We start from the raw sequence: 13,522 nt of genomic DNA on the forward strand, positions 1-13,522 counted from the left end.
ACCGCCCCCCTCACCGCCCACACCCACACACCTTAGCCAGTTGCGGCGGCCTCCGCAGGTGCGGACGACTGCGCGGCCTTTTGCGCCAGACGCCAGACGTGGCAGATAGAGTCTCGCTCCTGTGGGCAGTTCTCCGCGTCCCGGGTAGAGCGAGCTCCCGAGGTGCTACCCGCCCGCTGCGCGCATTGGACTCCAAGTCGATACGAGCGCGCCGCGCGTGGAGCACGCGGCGCGCTCGCATCGATTCGCCACTTCCAGCGTGAGGTGGGGTGTGTAAATAGCTTCAAAGGAGGACCAAGCCGCAAGCGCACCAGCGACACAAGGGACCGTTCTACTAATGCCCTCAAACCAGGGACCTTTGGCAAAGGGGCTGGGAATGCTGCGCTCTCCCACCGCCACCCCCCGGCCCCGCGCCGCCCGCGCCCGTCCGCCGTCGAATTCATCGGGACACGGGACGCGGGCGGCGGGGGCTCTCTCGGCTGCGGACGGCCTACGGGACCGGCCCCAGCTTCGGCTGAGGGCTGAGGTAGTGGTAGTGGTAGAGCCCGACAAGCTGCCGAGCCCGAAGGAGGTGGGGTCCTCCTCACACCCGCCGTCACCCCGGCGGCCCGCGCACGCACGCCGTCTGAGCCTAGCGCAGCGCGAACTCGCTCTGAGCCTAGCGCAGCGCGAGATTTGCGCAGCAACCCGGCCGGGCAACCCTTGAAAAAAAAATTTTTTACAGCGCCTGACTTCGTCGATATCTGCGCCCTCTTCGATTTCTCTAGTGTAAAGTGGAGGTGTGCAGCTCGTCGCCAAGTCGGCAATGCTGCGAGCCGCGCTCGCCCTGCTCTGCGCCGCGCTGCCCGGCGGCATCCGTGCGTTTGCCCCCAGCGACTGCGCGTGCGCGGTGGTGCGACCCGCGTCTGGCTCGCTCGAAGGCCTCTGCATCGCACCACTGCCTCCGATGGAACAAGAAGAGCTGGACCGCATCTGCACGTGCCATGCCGCACCTGGGGCCGTCTCAGCATGGCTGGGCCGCGTCCAGGAAACCCCAATCGATTGCGATGCAGCAGCGGACGACGCGCTGAGGCGGGGGCTGATGAGGCTCAAGGCCCCCGGCAGCGCGCACGCCGTCGCCGCCGCGGCGCAGGGGGGTCCGCTGCCGGTCTTCTGCTCCGACTCCGACGAGGCCATACAGGCGTGGGCTGCAAACCACAGCACCCCGGTCGCGGACGACCCCTACGTCACGACGGGGGCCCTGCAGAGCTCAACCACGATCAAAAGCGAGCTCAACCCCATGGACACGCCGTTCGTGTGCCACGAGGAAGGCGACAACTTCTTCCTCTGCCACGAGACTCCGGGCGCCAAGCTTTACCCGGTGGTTGGCGCGGAGGGGAAGTTCGACGTGCTGTGCCACCCGGCGTCGGCGCTCGACGACGTGGCAGTCTTGGTTCAAGGGTTACTGGCCCGCAAACAGAGCAACATGCTTGCAACCGGGCCGTCCACCGCCGTGGAGGACAGCTACTGCCATGCTTTGGGCAACGGCACCCTTGTGTGGACCCTTGCACGCTAGCTTGTGGCCTGCGACCACGGGCAAGGGGTTCCGCACATGCGTTGCCAGGACGCGGCTTCGCGGTTGCTGGTGCCCGCGACATCTGGACGCCGTCGTGTCGCCGGTCTGACAGCACCTTACCTCTGCCCCCCCCCCCCCCCCTCCCTGCCTCTGCCTCCCATACGCCATAGGGCAGGATAGCACGAGCATATGGTACGGGTCCCAAGTATGGGTTCGGGACGTATTCACAGTGTGATGGTAGGGGACACCTCTAGTGTGACTTCTTTTAAGCATAACTGCCGGCCCCGGGGGCCGCCCCCCCGGCCTACGCGCTACGGCTAGTTCCAATTCACCCTGAGGCCTGACACGCTAATCTCTTGAAAACGTCCATCGCGCAACGGTATCGGTAGTCGGTAGGGGGTGGACAGCGCCCCAAAATCCACCACTGTGGGATTTCGCGCAATCGCTTGACTCTTGAAAAGCTCGCCTACGGGCAACGGGGTGTGTGGAGGGTGAGTTGACCAGGGGGTTGTGCGCCGGGCCCTCCTGCTCCGCCGCAGGAGCCTGTTGATAGGTCCATGTGATAGCCCTGGATGGGCAATACATACGCCTCACTGGACCTCAGATCGCCCGACCGCGTCCCGGTGCTCTGCCGTCGGATTTGTGACGCCGCCGCACCGCGCCGCGGGCGCGGCCGGGGGCCCTCCGGAGGCCGAGGATGGCCGTGGCGGACCGGGACGAGCTCTGGGAGGGGGGGGGTGTCAGTGAGTATATTGTAGAGACTAACCATGTGCACAATAACTCTCAGTCTAGCTAAGCGAGGGGAGGCGATTCCGGGGCCGTACAGCAGCTTGACGTGCTTCGCCGGCGTGCGTCCCGGAGCGGTGCCGGAGCGCGGCGAAATCGGGGGACACCGTCACCGACGAGCGCGTTGGAGTATTCACTCCGGACAAAGACGGGCACACAGCGGACGGTGCGGGGCGTGTGCCCGTCATAGCGGCGAGGCGCGGGACCGTCTGTGGCGAAGTGGGTCGCGTCCCCCGATTTCGGTCAACCCAGCATCCACACCCTTTATCCCTGCGGTGAGCGCTGTGGTCGCCGCAGACTGGCTCCGACTTGACGGGCGCATGGAGACGTGATGCCTCAATGGACCATGGCACCATGCGCCCGTCGAGTCAACATCGATATGTGTGTCTCGATATGCGCACCCTCGGACATGCTTGCACCGTCATCATCGAGATTTTTAGATTTTTGTCATCGAGCGGAGCGGCGCAAGAAGGGGGGGGGGCGGCGGCGAGGCGCCGGTGTGGGTGAGCGAGGCGCCCGCGCCATCAGAGGGACCGCCGCTGCGAGATGGAGGGCGGCGGTGACGGAGGCGAGGCGCGAGGCGGCGGCGGCGGCGGCGGCGGCGGCGGCGAACGGCGGCACCGAGTCTCGGTGAGCGGCGGCGGGAGGAGGAGCAGCGGCGGCGCTCGCTCGCTGTTGACGGGAGCGCTTTTGAGCCTGGGAGCCCATGCCACTGCGACCGGCGTGCCCGGGAACGGAGATCGCGCGCGCGCCGCCACTCACGACGCGCGCGCGATCTTCGCGGAGTCGGGTCCCCAGAGGGAAGCGGTCTTCTCGGCCGACGTCCAGCGGCGCGCAAGGAAGCAGGCGCAGCGGAGGCGGCCTAGCACCGGCTCGGCGCCGGGCGGTTGCGCTGCCCGCGAGCTGCGTCCTGAGCCTCGGCAGCGCGCTGCGCGGCGCGGCGCTCGCGCCGCTGCGGTGCCGAGAGCGGCATGATGGTTCGCCAGCCGAAGCTCGAGACTCCTAAATCGAGCACAATTGCGTTACCCGGCCGGGGTTTCTCACTGAACGATCTTACTTTCAGTCTATCGAAAGTGTTGATCGATAATCAAAATGTATATGGCCACCACTCGCAGGCTCGTGCTGTACGGCCGCAGCTCCTCGCTAAACACGCAGCGTGTCCTCTGGTGCCTGCACGAGACTGGCGTCCCTTTTGATCTGAGGCTCACGAGCGCGACGCTCGGAGAGAGCGGCCGGCTCGGCGGCACCGCTTTCGGAGGCACCGAGGACCCGGGGTTCGTTCGCTGCTCGCCCTTCGGCCAGATCCCCGCGCTCTCCGATAGCGCCACCGGCGCGCAGCTGTGGGAGAGCGCCAGCATCATCCGCTACCTCGCCGCAGTCTACAAGCCGAGCCTGCTCGGGCCGGCCGTGCCGGCCTACAGGCCGCAGGAGGCTGGCTATCGGCTGGCGCAGGCTGCGCGCGCCTCCGCCTGGATGGACTACCACCTCTCGACGTTCGCCGCGGGGGCAAACATCTACGGCCACGACGACTTTATGGGCAACCTCATGACGCACCTCGTCAGGATGCCCGCCGGCGGTGCACCCGTCACCGTCGCAGCGCACGGCGCTCAGAGGCAGATGCAGTTCTGTGACGAGACCGTGGCGCGCGCGGCTGAGGCGGCGGCGGCGCAGTTTGGCAGGCTGGACGCGCATCTGCGCTCGGCCGGCACGCCCTACCTGGCGGGCGACGAGCTCACGGCCGCTAGCGCCAGAGCGCTCTGCCGGCGGTTGCGCGCGGCGCCTTCACAGTCGGACCGATCTCGTTGCGCGTAGGTCGCCGACATTCCGCTCGGCGTCGAGGCGTTTCGGTGGAGCTTGCTGCGGAGGCGGCTGCCGGCGGGGGCGGCGGAGGCGCCAGCGGCGCCAGCAGCGGCAGCGGCGCCAGCGGCGGCGGCGGCGGCGGCGGCGGCGGCGGTGGAGGCGGCGGCGGCGGCGGCGGCGGTCGACACGCCATCGCTCGACGGGTGGCTCGAGCGGCTTAGGGGGCGGGTGGCGTTTGTGAGGGGTGTGGTGGAGCCGGAGGAGGAGCACCACGCGCCCACGCCGTGAGGACGGTCTCGGCTCTCGGGCTGTAGCTCTACTGGCCGGGTTGGAGGTTGCTTCGCGGGTTGGTGCAGGCGCCGCTCTCACTGCCTGAGCTGTGTGTGACCTCGATGTGTGACCCTCCCTCCCTCCCTCTCCCTCTCCCTCTCCCTCTCCTTCGCAGCTTCGCTCCTTCCCTCTCTATCTCGCTCTCTCTCGCTCCACATCTCTGTCTCTCCGCTCTTGCTACTGGCAGACTCTCACTGTCGCGCTCACCGTCCCTCCTCTGGTCTGTCTCGCTGTCTCGCGCATCGCGCTCGGACACGCGCCGTACGTCCAAGATCCAGGTCCTGCAACCGCTGAGGTATAGAGGTGATAGATGTGTGTGGCGAGATCATGTTCATGAGATTTTCATGTGTGTGGTACGTGGGACACAAAAAAATAATCGTATGGTCGCTCTCTCTCTCTCTCGCCGACATGGAACGTGGTTGCGTCTTGTGACATGCTCTGCGTCTGCGCTCTGGCGGGACGCGCCGCGCAGTGTACTCGTGGCGACTACATTTATCCCTCTCGCTGCTTTCTCTTCACCGCCCTCTCGGACCGTCGACCGGTCTCGCGCGCGCACGCTCGCGCCTCCCGGTCGCTCCCCTCGCTCCTCGCCCTTACGCTTATACGCACCTTCAGCTGTTGGCCCTCGCTACGTACACACCTCACCGTCCCCACCCTCGCGATCGCGCCAGCACGCTGATCACGAATCAAAAAGCCTTCACTTCTCAAGACACCACCGCTGCGCAGAGAGGATCGCCGCCGACACGGCGAGGGTGACCGCCAGCGCCGCAAGCACCTCGTCGTGGGCTTCGAGCTCGACGACCGCGTCAATGGCGCCGCTGACGGCGCCGCACCACGCGCCGCCTTGCATCATCGCGAGAGCGTTGGCAACGAGCCGCATCTCGGCCTATCCACGCGAGGCGGCGCTCAGCAGCCGCCCTTTTTGTGTCACACACAGCACCGGGCAGTTGCCTCGGCCCGCTCGGAGGCGGCGGGGCTCGCCTCATCGCGGAGGGCGAGGAAGGCAGTGGACGCGGCGGTCGTGCAGACGGCCAGCGCGACCATGCCGCCGAGGCTCTCGTCGTACGCGGGATACACGGCCTGGGGCCATAGAGGGCGAGGTCAACGTGTGCACGCTTGTGAGGGGCAGGCCAGGGTATGATGATGCCTTCGCCGCGTCGAACCAGGCCCAGCCAGTCAGGAAAGCAATCGACTGGAGCAGCATGGAGGACACGGTGTCGAGCAGATCGTTGTGCGCCTTTCGCCAGGCCAGCGTGCGCCGCAGCGCCGGGAGAGAGAGGCTGCTGTGTGAGCGGCCTCGCGCGTGGCCCTCCTCCATCTCGACCGCCTCCCAGAATTTGCGGTGCTGGCTCGACGCTGAGGAGGGCGTCACTGCTCGCCAGCCGCCGCCCGTGCTGTGCCACGGCCACCACCCGCCGAACGGGGAGCCCCCATTGTCCTGGCCGCTCGTCGCGAGGCCGCCCGCCTTGTCGTGCGGCCCATGGGGGGCGAGCGAGCGGGCGGCGGACAGGTGCTCCCTGAGGGCAAGAGGCGGGCTGGAATCAGAGTGAGAGTCGAACCAGCGTAACTTTTCCGTTGCGCGTAGCCACCTCGCCGCGCGCTGGATGCGCACAGCATTGAGCAGTCGAAGCTCCGCCTTCACCTCCGCCTTCGGGTGGACATCGACAGTGAGGCTGCGGCGGTGCGGGAGTGGGGATGCGACTTGTGACATGGCAGAGGACGTACGGCGCGGCGTTACCTGGCGGCTTGCGTGGAAGCGGCGTACCGCATTCTCGAGCAGCGCGGCCAGCGTGTTGATGGAGACGGCAAAAGCCACGCGCAGCAGCAGGTGCGACGGGAGCTTCTCTACTCGCATGCCTCTCGCACCAGCGCCACAGAGGGTTGCGTTGCGGTCGCCCGTCTCAGGCGCCTCAACGAGGAAAGCGGCGTAATGGTCGAGAGCCATCACCTCGTCAAAGGCCTGGTCCCACGACGCCGCCACGCCGAGCCCAAGCCCACTTGCAAGCAGTGTCCTCATGCCCGATAGCACGCTGACGCGGAGCACGTTGCTACCGTGGTAGATCCTTGCCTGCCGGTGCGAGTGGTTCGCGAGCGTGACAGTCACGGCAGCCACCGCGGTGGCCGCGGCGGCAAACGCCACGTCAAAGAGGGCGACCCCCTCCTTGATATCGTCGGCCGGGGCGGCAGCGTCCAGCTCATGGGTCAATGCACTGTCGACCTGCTGATGGCAAGCATTGATGTGGCCCTTGAAGGCCCAGCCAGTGAGCATGCCGAGCGAGGCCGGCAGGAGGTCGCGGAGGCTTCGCGCGTAGCGACGCCTTGACGATCGAGATGAGCGTGCCTGAAGCTCGCCCACCTACTGCCCCTGAGAGTTGGTTATTGAGTGGGATCAGCTCCCCCCCTTGGGATCGAAGCCGCCACAACCTCACTCTCTCTCTCTCTCTCTCTGTCTGAGCTTGTGCGTCTTGGGTCCGTGTTTTTGTGTGAATAGCAGGCTGCAGTCGAGCCTGTCGGCGTCGTGTGCGATGGGGTTGGACGAGAAGCTCAACCGTCTGCAGCTGCGCGTGCTGCAGACGGCAGACCAGGGCAAGCTCACTGACGGCCAGCGCGCCGTGATCGAGGGCCTGCCATCGCCGCGTGGCCACCGCAACCAGCCCCCATCGCCGCTGAACCGGAGCGCGGCTTCCACGCCACTCGGGCTCGCCGGGCGCGAGAGCGGGAGCGAGGCGCCCCTGCTGCGCGGCGACCCCTTCATGGCGCCCGACTACTCCTGCGAGGAGGAGGAGGAGGTCTCGATCGAGACGGCACTCGAGGCGCTCGGGCACGGCACGCTGCAGCGGCGGCTGCTCGGGATCGCGCTGCTGCTCGAGCTGGGCGCGTTCGCGCAGCCGGCCCTCCTCGCCGCCCTCACCGACCCGCACGCCACGTGCACGCTGCCCGGGGCCGACGGCGCAGCGCAGTCCACCGCCTCTGCCGCCGCCGCCGCCGATTCGACGGCGCGCGATTCGACGGCGCGCAGCCTCGTCCTCGCAGCGCTGTGCGGGGCGGTCTTCGGCGGGTGGGCTCTGGGCCGGGTCTCGGACACTGTGTCGCGCCGCGCCGGCCTGGCCTCCTAGAAGCGGAGTGGGGGTACTTGCAGTCCACCTAGCACACGGGAGGACGCGCGTATTCGGCGGCACTCCCCGCCCCCTCTTCCGCGGCTCCACTCCTCTCTAGCCGTTGTGTTCACGCGGTGCTCCGAGGACACTGCACGATCTCCCACATCTCTCCCCATCTCTCGCCATCTCTCGTGTACTCACGCGGTGCTCCGAGTACACGGCACGACTCCGTACTCCCGCCCTGACGCTGGCGTTCCCACTCCAGGCCTCGCCACCTCCCTCGCCGCCCTCGCCGCCGCTGACCTCGTCACCGCACTCGCCACCGCTCGCCCGCCGCTGCTGCTGGCTCAGGGCGTCGCTGCGGCGGCGGCGAACGCGCCTAGAAGCCAACACGCATTCCTGTCTCCCAACCAGCGCTCGAGAGGACACGCATTCTCAGCCGTATTCGGCCGTGTTCGGCCGTGTTCGGCCGTGCTCACTGTGCTCCCACCCGTCGTCTTCACGCGGTGCTCTGAAGACACTGCACAACACCGTCTTCCCGCCCCGAGGCTGGTTCACTGTCTTCGCACCCCTCGTACTCGCGGTGCTCTGAAGACACTACACAACACCTGGTTCACTGTCTTCGCACCCCTCGTACTCACGCGGTGCTTTGAAGACACTGCACAACACCGTCTTCCCGCCCCGAGGTTGGCGTACTCCACCACAAAGGCGACCGCGACGGCCGCCGCCGCGAGCGCGCTGTACCTGGAATGGCTGCCCGCGCGGCACCGCAGTCACACCAACGCCAGCAGCGACAACCGCACCGCCGCCTTCCACCGGCTCTGGGCTGCGAGGCCTGCCGCTACGCTGCTGCTGCAAGTGGTGAGAAGGCTAGAGATGCTCACTGCCGGCGAGGATCCCCTACCCCCAGGGAGGGGGAACCCACCATGGGACGCGCGTCCAATGCGCCGTGCAGACCGAGCATTAGTTCTTAGAGAGGTGAGCGCAGGGCTTTGTCAGACCACACGGGCAGGGCACCAGGCGTTTGAGGAGGCGGCTAGCGAGGGGGCGGAGAGACGGCCCCTCTGGAGCGGCACACGGCACTAGTCCGACCATACCGCGCCAGCGTCCAGTCCCTAGCCTGCTGGCTGCTCCTCGCCTCCACACCCTACCCAGTCACCGGTCAGGCTGTTCTTCACCCCTGGGTGCACACACACACACACACACACACACACACACACACACACACACACACACACACATACACACACACACACACACACACACACACACACACACACACACACACACACACACAAGCGACGTGCGCGGTTGTCCCTCGTGGCGCAGGTTGGAAGGGCGGCGGCCGCGGCGCATGGCGGCGGAGGAGGCTCTTCAGCCGACACCGCCGCCGCCGACACCGCCGCCGCCGCCGCTGCCACCGCCGCTGACACCGCCGCCGCCGCCGCCGCCGCCGCCGCCGCTGCCACCGCCGCTGACACCGCCGCCGCCGCCGCCGCCGCCGCCGCCGCCGCCGCAGACACCGCGCCTTGGCGGTGGATTGCTTGGGCAAGTTTCCTTTTTTTGCTCCCGCCCGCGCTGCTGCTGCCGTTGCTGCGGCGGCCAGAATTCCGACGCGCGCGCCTCGCACGTTTCTTCTTCCCGCCAGCGTGTATTTCTTTTCTTGTGTAGGCTGCCGGACTCGCCGCGCGCGCTGCTGATGCGAGGGCAGGCGAGATGCCTCGAGATTCCCCGAGGTTCTCCGGCGAGATTCCTGAGAATGTTCCTGATGCAGCGCTGCTGATGCGAGGGCAGGCGCCGGCGGCGCTGGCGGCGTTGCGGTCTGCGGCCAAGGCCAACGGCGCCGAGGCGAGGACTAAGCTCGAGCAGGCGAGATTCCCCGAGATTCTCTGAGAGTCCCCGGCGAGATTCCTCGAGATGCCCCGAGAGGAATTTCTGCGGACTTCGGTCACCATATCTCCCCATATCTCGCCATATCTCGCCATATCTCGCCATATCTCCCCCATATCTCGAGCAGGCGGTCGCCGCTAAGCAGCTGCTCCCCCTCCCGCTCCCCGCCGATTGGACCAGAGCAGCGGCCGCGACCCTCCTCCTCGCCGCCGCCGCCTCGCGCCTCCACGCCACCTCCTCCGCCGCCGCCGCCGTTGCCGCCGCCGCAGGTTTAGCCATGCAGTCGCCGCCGTGCGCTTCCGCCGCCGCCTCCGCCGCCTCCTCCGCCGCCGCCGCCGCCGCCGCCTCCGCCGCTTCCGCCGCCGCCGCCGCTCGCTCCGCCTCCGCCTCTTCCGCCGCCGCGTCGGCGTCGGCGTCAGCGGTCGGCGGCGCGAGCGGAGCGCTGCATTTGCTGCTGCTTCTGCTGGAGGTCCCCGTCGCTCTGATCTCGGCGAATCTCGGCGAACCTCGGCGCTCGGCGAATCTCGGTGGATCTCGGCGAACCTCGGTGGATCTCGGCGAGTCTCGCCCTCATAGGTCCCCGTCGCTCTCGCGGTCGCCCCCCTCCTCGCGCGCACCCGCCGCCACCGCTGCTTGGTCGGGCTGGCGTGCCTCGTCGGCGTGCTCTCGCTGTTTCCCGTCGCCGGAGGGGCGAGGCTCGGCGCTGCTCTGGCGCGGCTTGTCGCGCTGGCCGCGCTGCAGGTCTCGTGGACCTCCGCCGCCGAGCTGCTTCCGACCGAGCGGCGCGTCGCGGGCATGTGCGCCGTCTTCGCCCTCACGCAGGTCGTCGCCGCCACCGCCCCCGCCGACCAGTCGATCACCGCGACGTCGCTGCTGAGCGCGGGAGGCTGCTTTGTGGGCGCCGCCGCCGCCGCCGGCTTGCCACCGAGCGCGTTCAGCTTGCGCGACACGGCGGAGATGCGGGCGCCAAAGGCGCGAGATGCCGAGGGGCTCACCGCAGTGTGAGTGGCCCCAGATATGGGCACAGCCGCCCGCGTCCCACCGTCCGTGTTCGGGGGCGCCGTGCATCCTCCAGCCACGTGTCTAATTTTAAAAAAAAGAGTTTCAGATCTTATATAGAGGCGCCCCGACCACGGTCCACGCCCCACGCGAGCAACTCGCTCCAGGCAGCAGGCTCCAGCCTACACACGCCCCGCGCGCGCCATCGGCATCGCCCCATCGTGGATCCGATCCCACGCCGCCGGATGTGCGTTGTGCCTACGCCCCGGAGCCCGGTTGCTTCCCCCCGCCGCCATGGAGAGAAGGGCCACGATGCCGCTGCTCCTGTCTGGCGCCCCCCCTCCACCCAGTGCGAGCAAAAAAAATTGCTTAGAAGAAAAACGAGCACGCATATTCTCCCCCCTCCATTCTCTCCCCCTTGGCGCGGGCGCCCCACTCCCCCCAGCCCCTGTAGCCTGTATCGCGTACTAGCTGTGGCTACCGTAGGCCACACTTGCGTCGCCGGGGGTTCCCTGCCCTAGGTGGGAAGCTGGCCGCCGATCCTAAGACCCATCGACCAGGGTTTGCTAGATCGCGCGGGGTGAATGAGTGATGAAGTTAGTGCCTTGGTGTCCGTTCCCCATGGTGGCTTCCCCTGGTCTCTAGCGACCATGAATGAGAGCTCTCACTCCCAGGGTACTCCCGCGTATCTCGGCTCCCTGCGGCGATCGCCGCATACCGTCCTATGGTGGCGAGTATCGCTACGCCAGGGAGGACAAGGGTGTCGACGTGCGGCTGCTGCTGTTCGAGTCGTTCGGCGGGTTCGGGAAGGGGGTCGGCGAGATCCTCTGGGACGCGGCGAACGTGCTGCAGAACAAGCTCTAGGGTACGATACTTGACCCCCCCCCTTGGCGCCTTGTGTTTTTCGTGCCAAACCAGCGCGATCTCGGCGGGGCGTCAGCGCCTCTCGGTGGGGCAGCATGCGCTCCCGGGGCCGCCCGACGGGGCGGGCCTCGTGCTGATGGACCCAGCCGAGGTGCCCAACCAGTTGGAGTCGCGCCGACGCGCTGCGCGCGACCACCAGCCAGCTTTCCGGCCGGGCCGAGAACGGTGCCTCGAGAATGTAGACACTCTCCGGTCCATCCGGAATTTTGTCGTTTTAGTTAGCACTGCTGCTGCAGACAGGGCCCGCGTGACCCCATGCCCTTCCCGGATCCAGCTCGCTGAGGTGTGACGTCACCCCGATGACCGCCCACAGGTGGCTGATCGAAGCGCCACTCATCGCTGCTTTCGCGCGCCTGGCTCTCAGAGGGCTCCTGCGGCTCTCCCTCGTCGCGTGACCGCCGCCGACATCATGTGCTTGGTCGTCCCCGCCGGCGCGGAGCTGTGCAGACCACCCGGCCGAACTTCAGAGTCGCGGTGCTCCTCAAATACCGCTCAAACGCCCACGATGTTGTGGAGGGGACATATGCTGATGATGCCGGCCCGATTGGTTCGCTCAGAAAGCTTCTGGGCGGTCGCTAAGGTTCGCTCCCCGCACACCCCGGCCCGGAAGTATCGTACCCTAGAGCTGACGCGGGCCCAGTACCTCGATGAGGTGACTTGGACCACTAAGAATTGGCTGGGGCTGCAGAAGCAGCGCATCTCAGTCGTTCTTCACACGGCCATCGCAGAGCAGATTGTGAATGAGCTTGCCAACGGCGAGGGCGGTCGAGTGCACGGAGCTAAGTGCCTCGCCGTCCTCGCCGGAGTCGCTTAGGCGGCTCCAGTGGTGTACCTGTGTTAGTGCCAGTGCGCGCCAGTCCCGTGCCCAGTCCTGTGCCCAGTGTTGTGCGAGGGAGTTTGGTTGTAAAATTCTTTTTGGAGAGGAGGGGGGGAGGGCGGCTGCCCTTGCCTACTCCTTATTCCTGGACGAGCCCACGTCCACGTCACCGCCGGCAGTAGGTCGCCCGAGTCCATCTCGGGTGCGGCCGGCGCTGCGTCTTCTTCTTTTGTGGTGCCACAGGTGTGGGGAGCGGGCGGGGCGGCTGCTGCGGCAGAGGCGGAGGGCGGCTGCCTGCCCCCGCCTTCTGGTCTTGGACGAGCTCGCGTTCACGTCACCAACGAGTGTGAGTCGCCCGAGTACTACTTGGGCGCGGTCGTTGCTGCGTTTCTTTTTTGTGTACCTGTGTTAGTGCCAGTGCGAGCCAGTCCCGTGCCCAGTGTCGTAAGAGGGAGTTTTGTTGTAAAATTCTTTTTTGCGATGCCACAGGATCGGAGGGCGGGTGAGGCGGCGGCCGACCGTCGAGATGCCGGCGGTGGCGGCGGTCGAGCGGGCGGGCGCGAAGGCCGGGCGAGGCGGCGGGCGGCGGGCGGGGCGGCGGGCGAGGCGGCTGGCGTCGTGGGCGAGCGTAGAGGAGGAGGCGCGGGTGGCAGGCACAGGCGCGGGTGGGGGTTGGGCGGGGGGCGGGGCCGGGAGCGGCTCGCGGGTTGGTCCGGTGGGGGGGGCCGGGCGGGGCGGGGCGGGGTGGATCGGGTCGGGTCGGGTTGGGGCGGGGTTGCTCGGGTCGGGGGGGGGCGGGGTTGTGGGGTGGGGTGGGGATGTCGGGGTGGAGAGTGGGTGGGCGTCGGAGTGGGAGTGGTGGTGTGACTGCTCCTGTGGTGCGGGCGACGGCAGCCGCCCGAGAATTCTTTTTGGAGCCGCTGCACCTTGAGAGCACCTTGGGAAAGCACCTCGGTGAAAGCAGGCGCCTCCTCATGGGCTGCGGGACGAGCAAGCCAGCTGCGCTTACCGCCGCCGACCACAAGGGTTGCCCGCTGCTGGCGGCCCTCGACAAGCAGCTCCTCGCCGCCCTCCGCTCGGGCGCCATCAAGCTGCTCCGCGCCGAGTTCCTGCGCACCGACGGCTCCGAGGCGGTGCTGCCCGAGCTCCTCCGCCGGCAAGAGCTGGAGCGGATGGAGGAGGAGCGACGCATCCGCATCTTCCTCACGCCGAAGGAGGCTGTTGCGGCGCTGCGCTCGCTGAGCCGCGAAGTCGCCGGGCTGACGTACGGCTGGGCCTCGCCGGACCACCCCGACGTGACCGGAGAGTATCTGGCGAACGTGC

General features: G+C 67.7%; 5 protein-coding genes across 5 annotated transcripts in view; all 5 read left to right on the forward strand.

Annotated features, from left to right (window-relative positions):
* Positions 1 to 805: 805 nt before the first annotated feature.
* On the forward strand, positions 806 to 1,555 carry EMIHUDRAFT_238558 (hypothetical protein; the record flags this gene model as incomplete). Its single annotated transcript, XM_005776786.1, has 1 exon — positions 806 to 1,555. The coding sequence occupies one exon, from the start codon at positions 806 to 808 to the stop codon at positions 1,553 to 1,555; it is 750 nt and encodes a 249-aa protein (XP_005776843.1).
* A 1,332-nt stretch (positions 1,556 to 2,887) lies between these two features.
* On the forward strand, positions 2,888 to 3,316 carry EMIHUDRAFT_367694 (hypothetical protein; the record flags this gene model as incomplete). Its single annotated transcript, XM_005776787.1, has 1 exon — positions 2,888 to 3,316. The coding sequence occupies one exon, from the start codon at positions 2,888 to 2,890 to the stop codon at positions 3,314 to 3,316; it is 429 nt and encodes a 142-aa protein (XP_005776844.1).
* A 93-nt stretch (positions 3,317 to 3,409) lies between these two features.
* Positions 3,410 to 4,837, forward strand: EMIHUDRAFT_367697 (glutathione S-transferase). Its single transcript, XM_005776788.1, has 2 exons — positions 3,410 to 4,078; positions 4,154 to 4,837. The coding sequence occupies exons 1-2, from the start codon at positions 3,440 to 3,442 to the stop codon at positions 4,427 to 4,429; spliced, it is 915 nt and encodes a 304-aa protein (XP_005776845.1). The 5' UTR covers positions 3,410 to 3,439; the 3' UTR covers positions 4,430 to 4,837.
* A 2,159-nt stretch (positions 4,838 to 6,996) lies between these two features.
* On the forward strand, positions 6,997 to 11,322 carry EMIHUDRAFT_238562 (hypothetical protein; the record flags this gene model as incomplete). Its single annotated transcript, XM_005776789.1, has 6 exons — positions 6,997 to 7,529; positions 8,256 to 8,427; positions 10,201 to 10,325; positions 10,626 to 10,705; positions 10,980 to 11,019; positions 11,133 to 11,322. 6 exons carry the CDS (start codon positions 6,997 to 6,999, stop codon positions 11,320 to 11,322), a joined length of 1,140 nt encoding a protein of 379 aa, XP_005776846.1.
* Positions 11,323 to 13,173: 1,851 nt separating this feature from the next.
* Positions 13,174 to 13,522, forward strand: part of EMIHUDRAFT_115936 (hypothetical protein) — a gene marked incomplete at both ends in the record, with an annotated part of 2,415 nt that continues 2,066 nt past the window's right edge. The window contains one exon of the mRNA XM_005776790.1: positions 13,174 to 13,518. Coding sequence (XP_005776847.1) covers positions 13,174 to 13,518 — 345 coding nt within the window. The remainder of the gene's footprint in view (positions 13,519 to 13,522) is intronic.

This window comes from Emiliania huxleyi (assembly GCF_000372725.1).
Source record: "Emiliania huxleyi CCMP1516 unplaced genomic scaffold EMIHUscaffold_272, whole genome shotgun sequence".
Lineage (NCBI taxonomy): Eukaryota > Haptophyta > Isochrysidales > Noelaerhabdaceae > Emiliania > Emiliania huxleyi.

What these genes read in the sequence shown, in the direction of transcription:
- EMIHUDRAFT_367697 (XM_005776788.1), top strand. Translation starts at nt 3,440, where the DNA reads ATGGCCACCACTCGCAGGCTCGTGCTGTACGGCCGCAGCTCCTCGCTA. An exon ending in TGGCGGGCGACGAGCTCACG is followed by an intron (nt 4,079 to 4,153) that starts GCCGCTAGCGCC and finishes CGTTGCGCGTAG; the next exon opens with GTCGCCGACATTCCGCTCGG.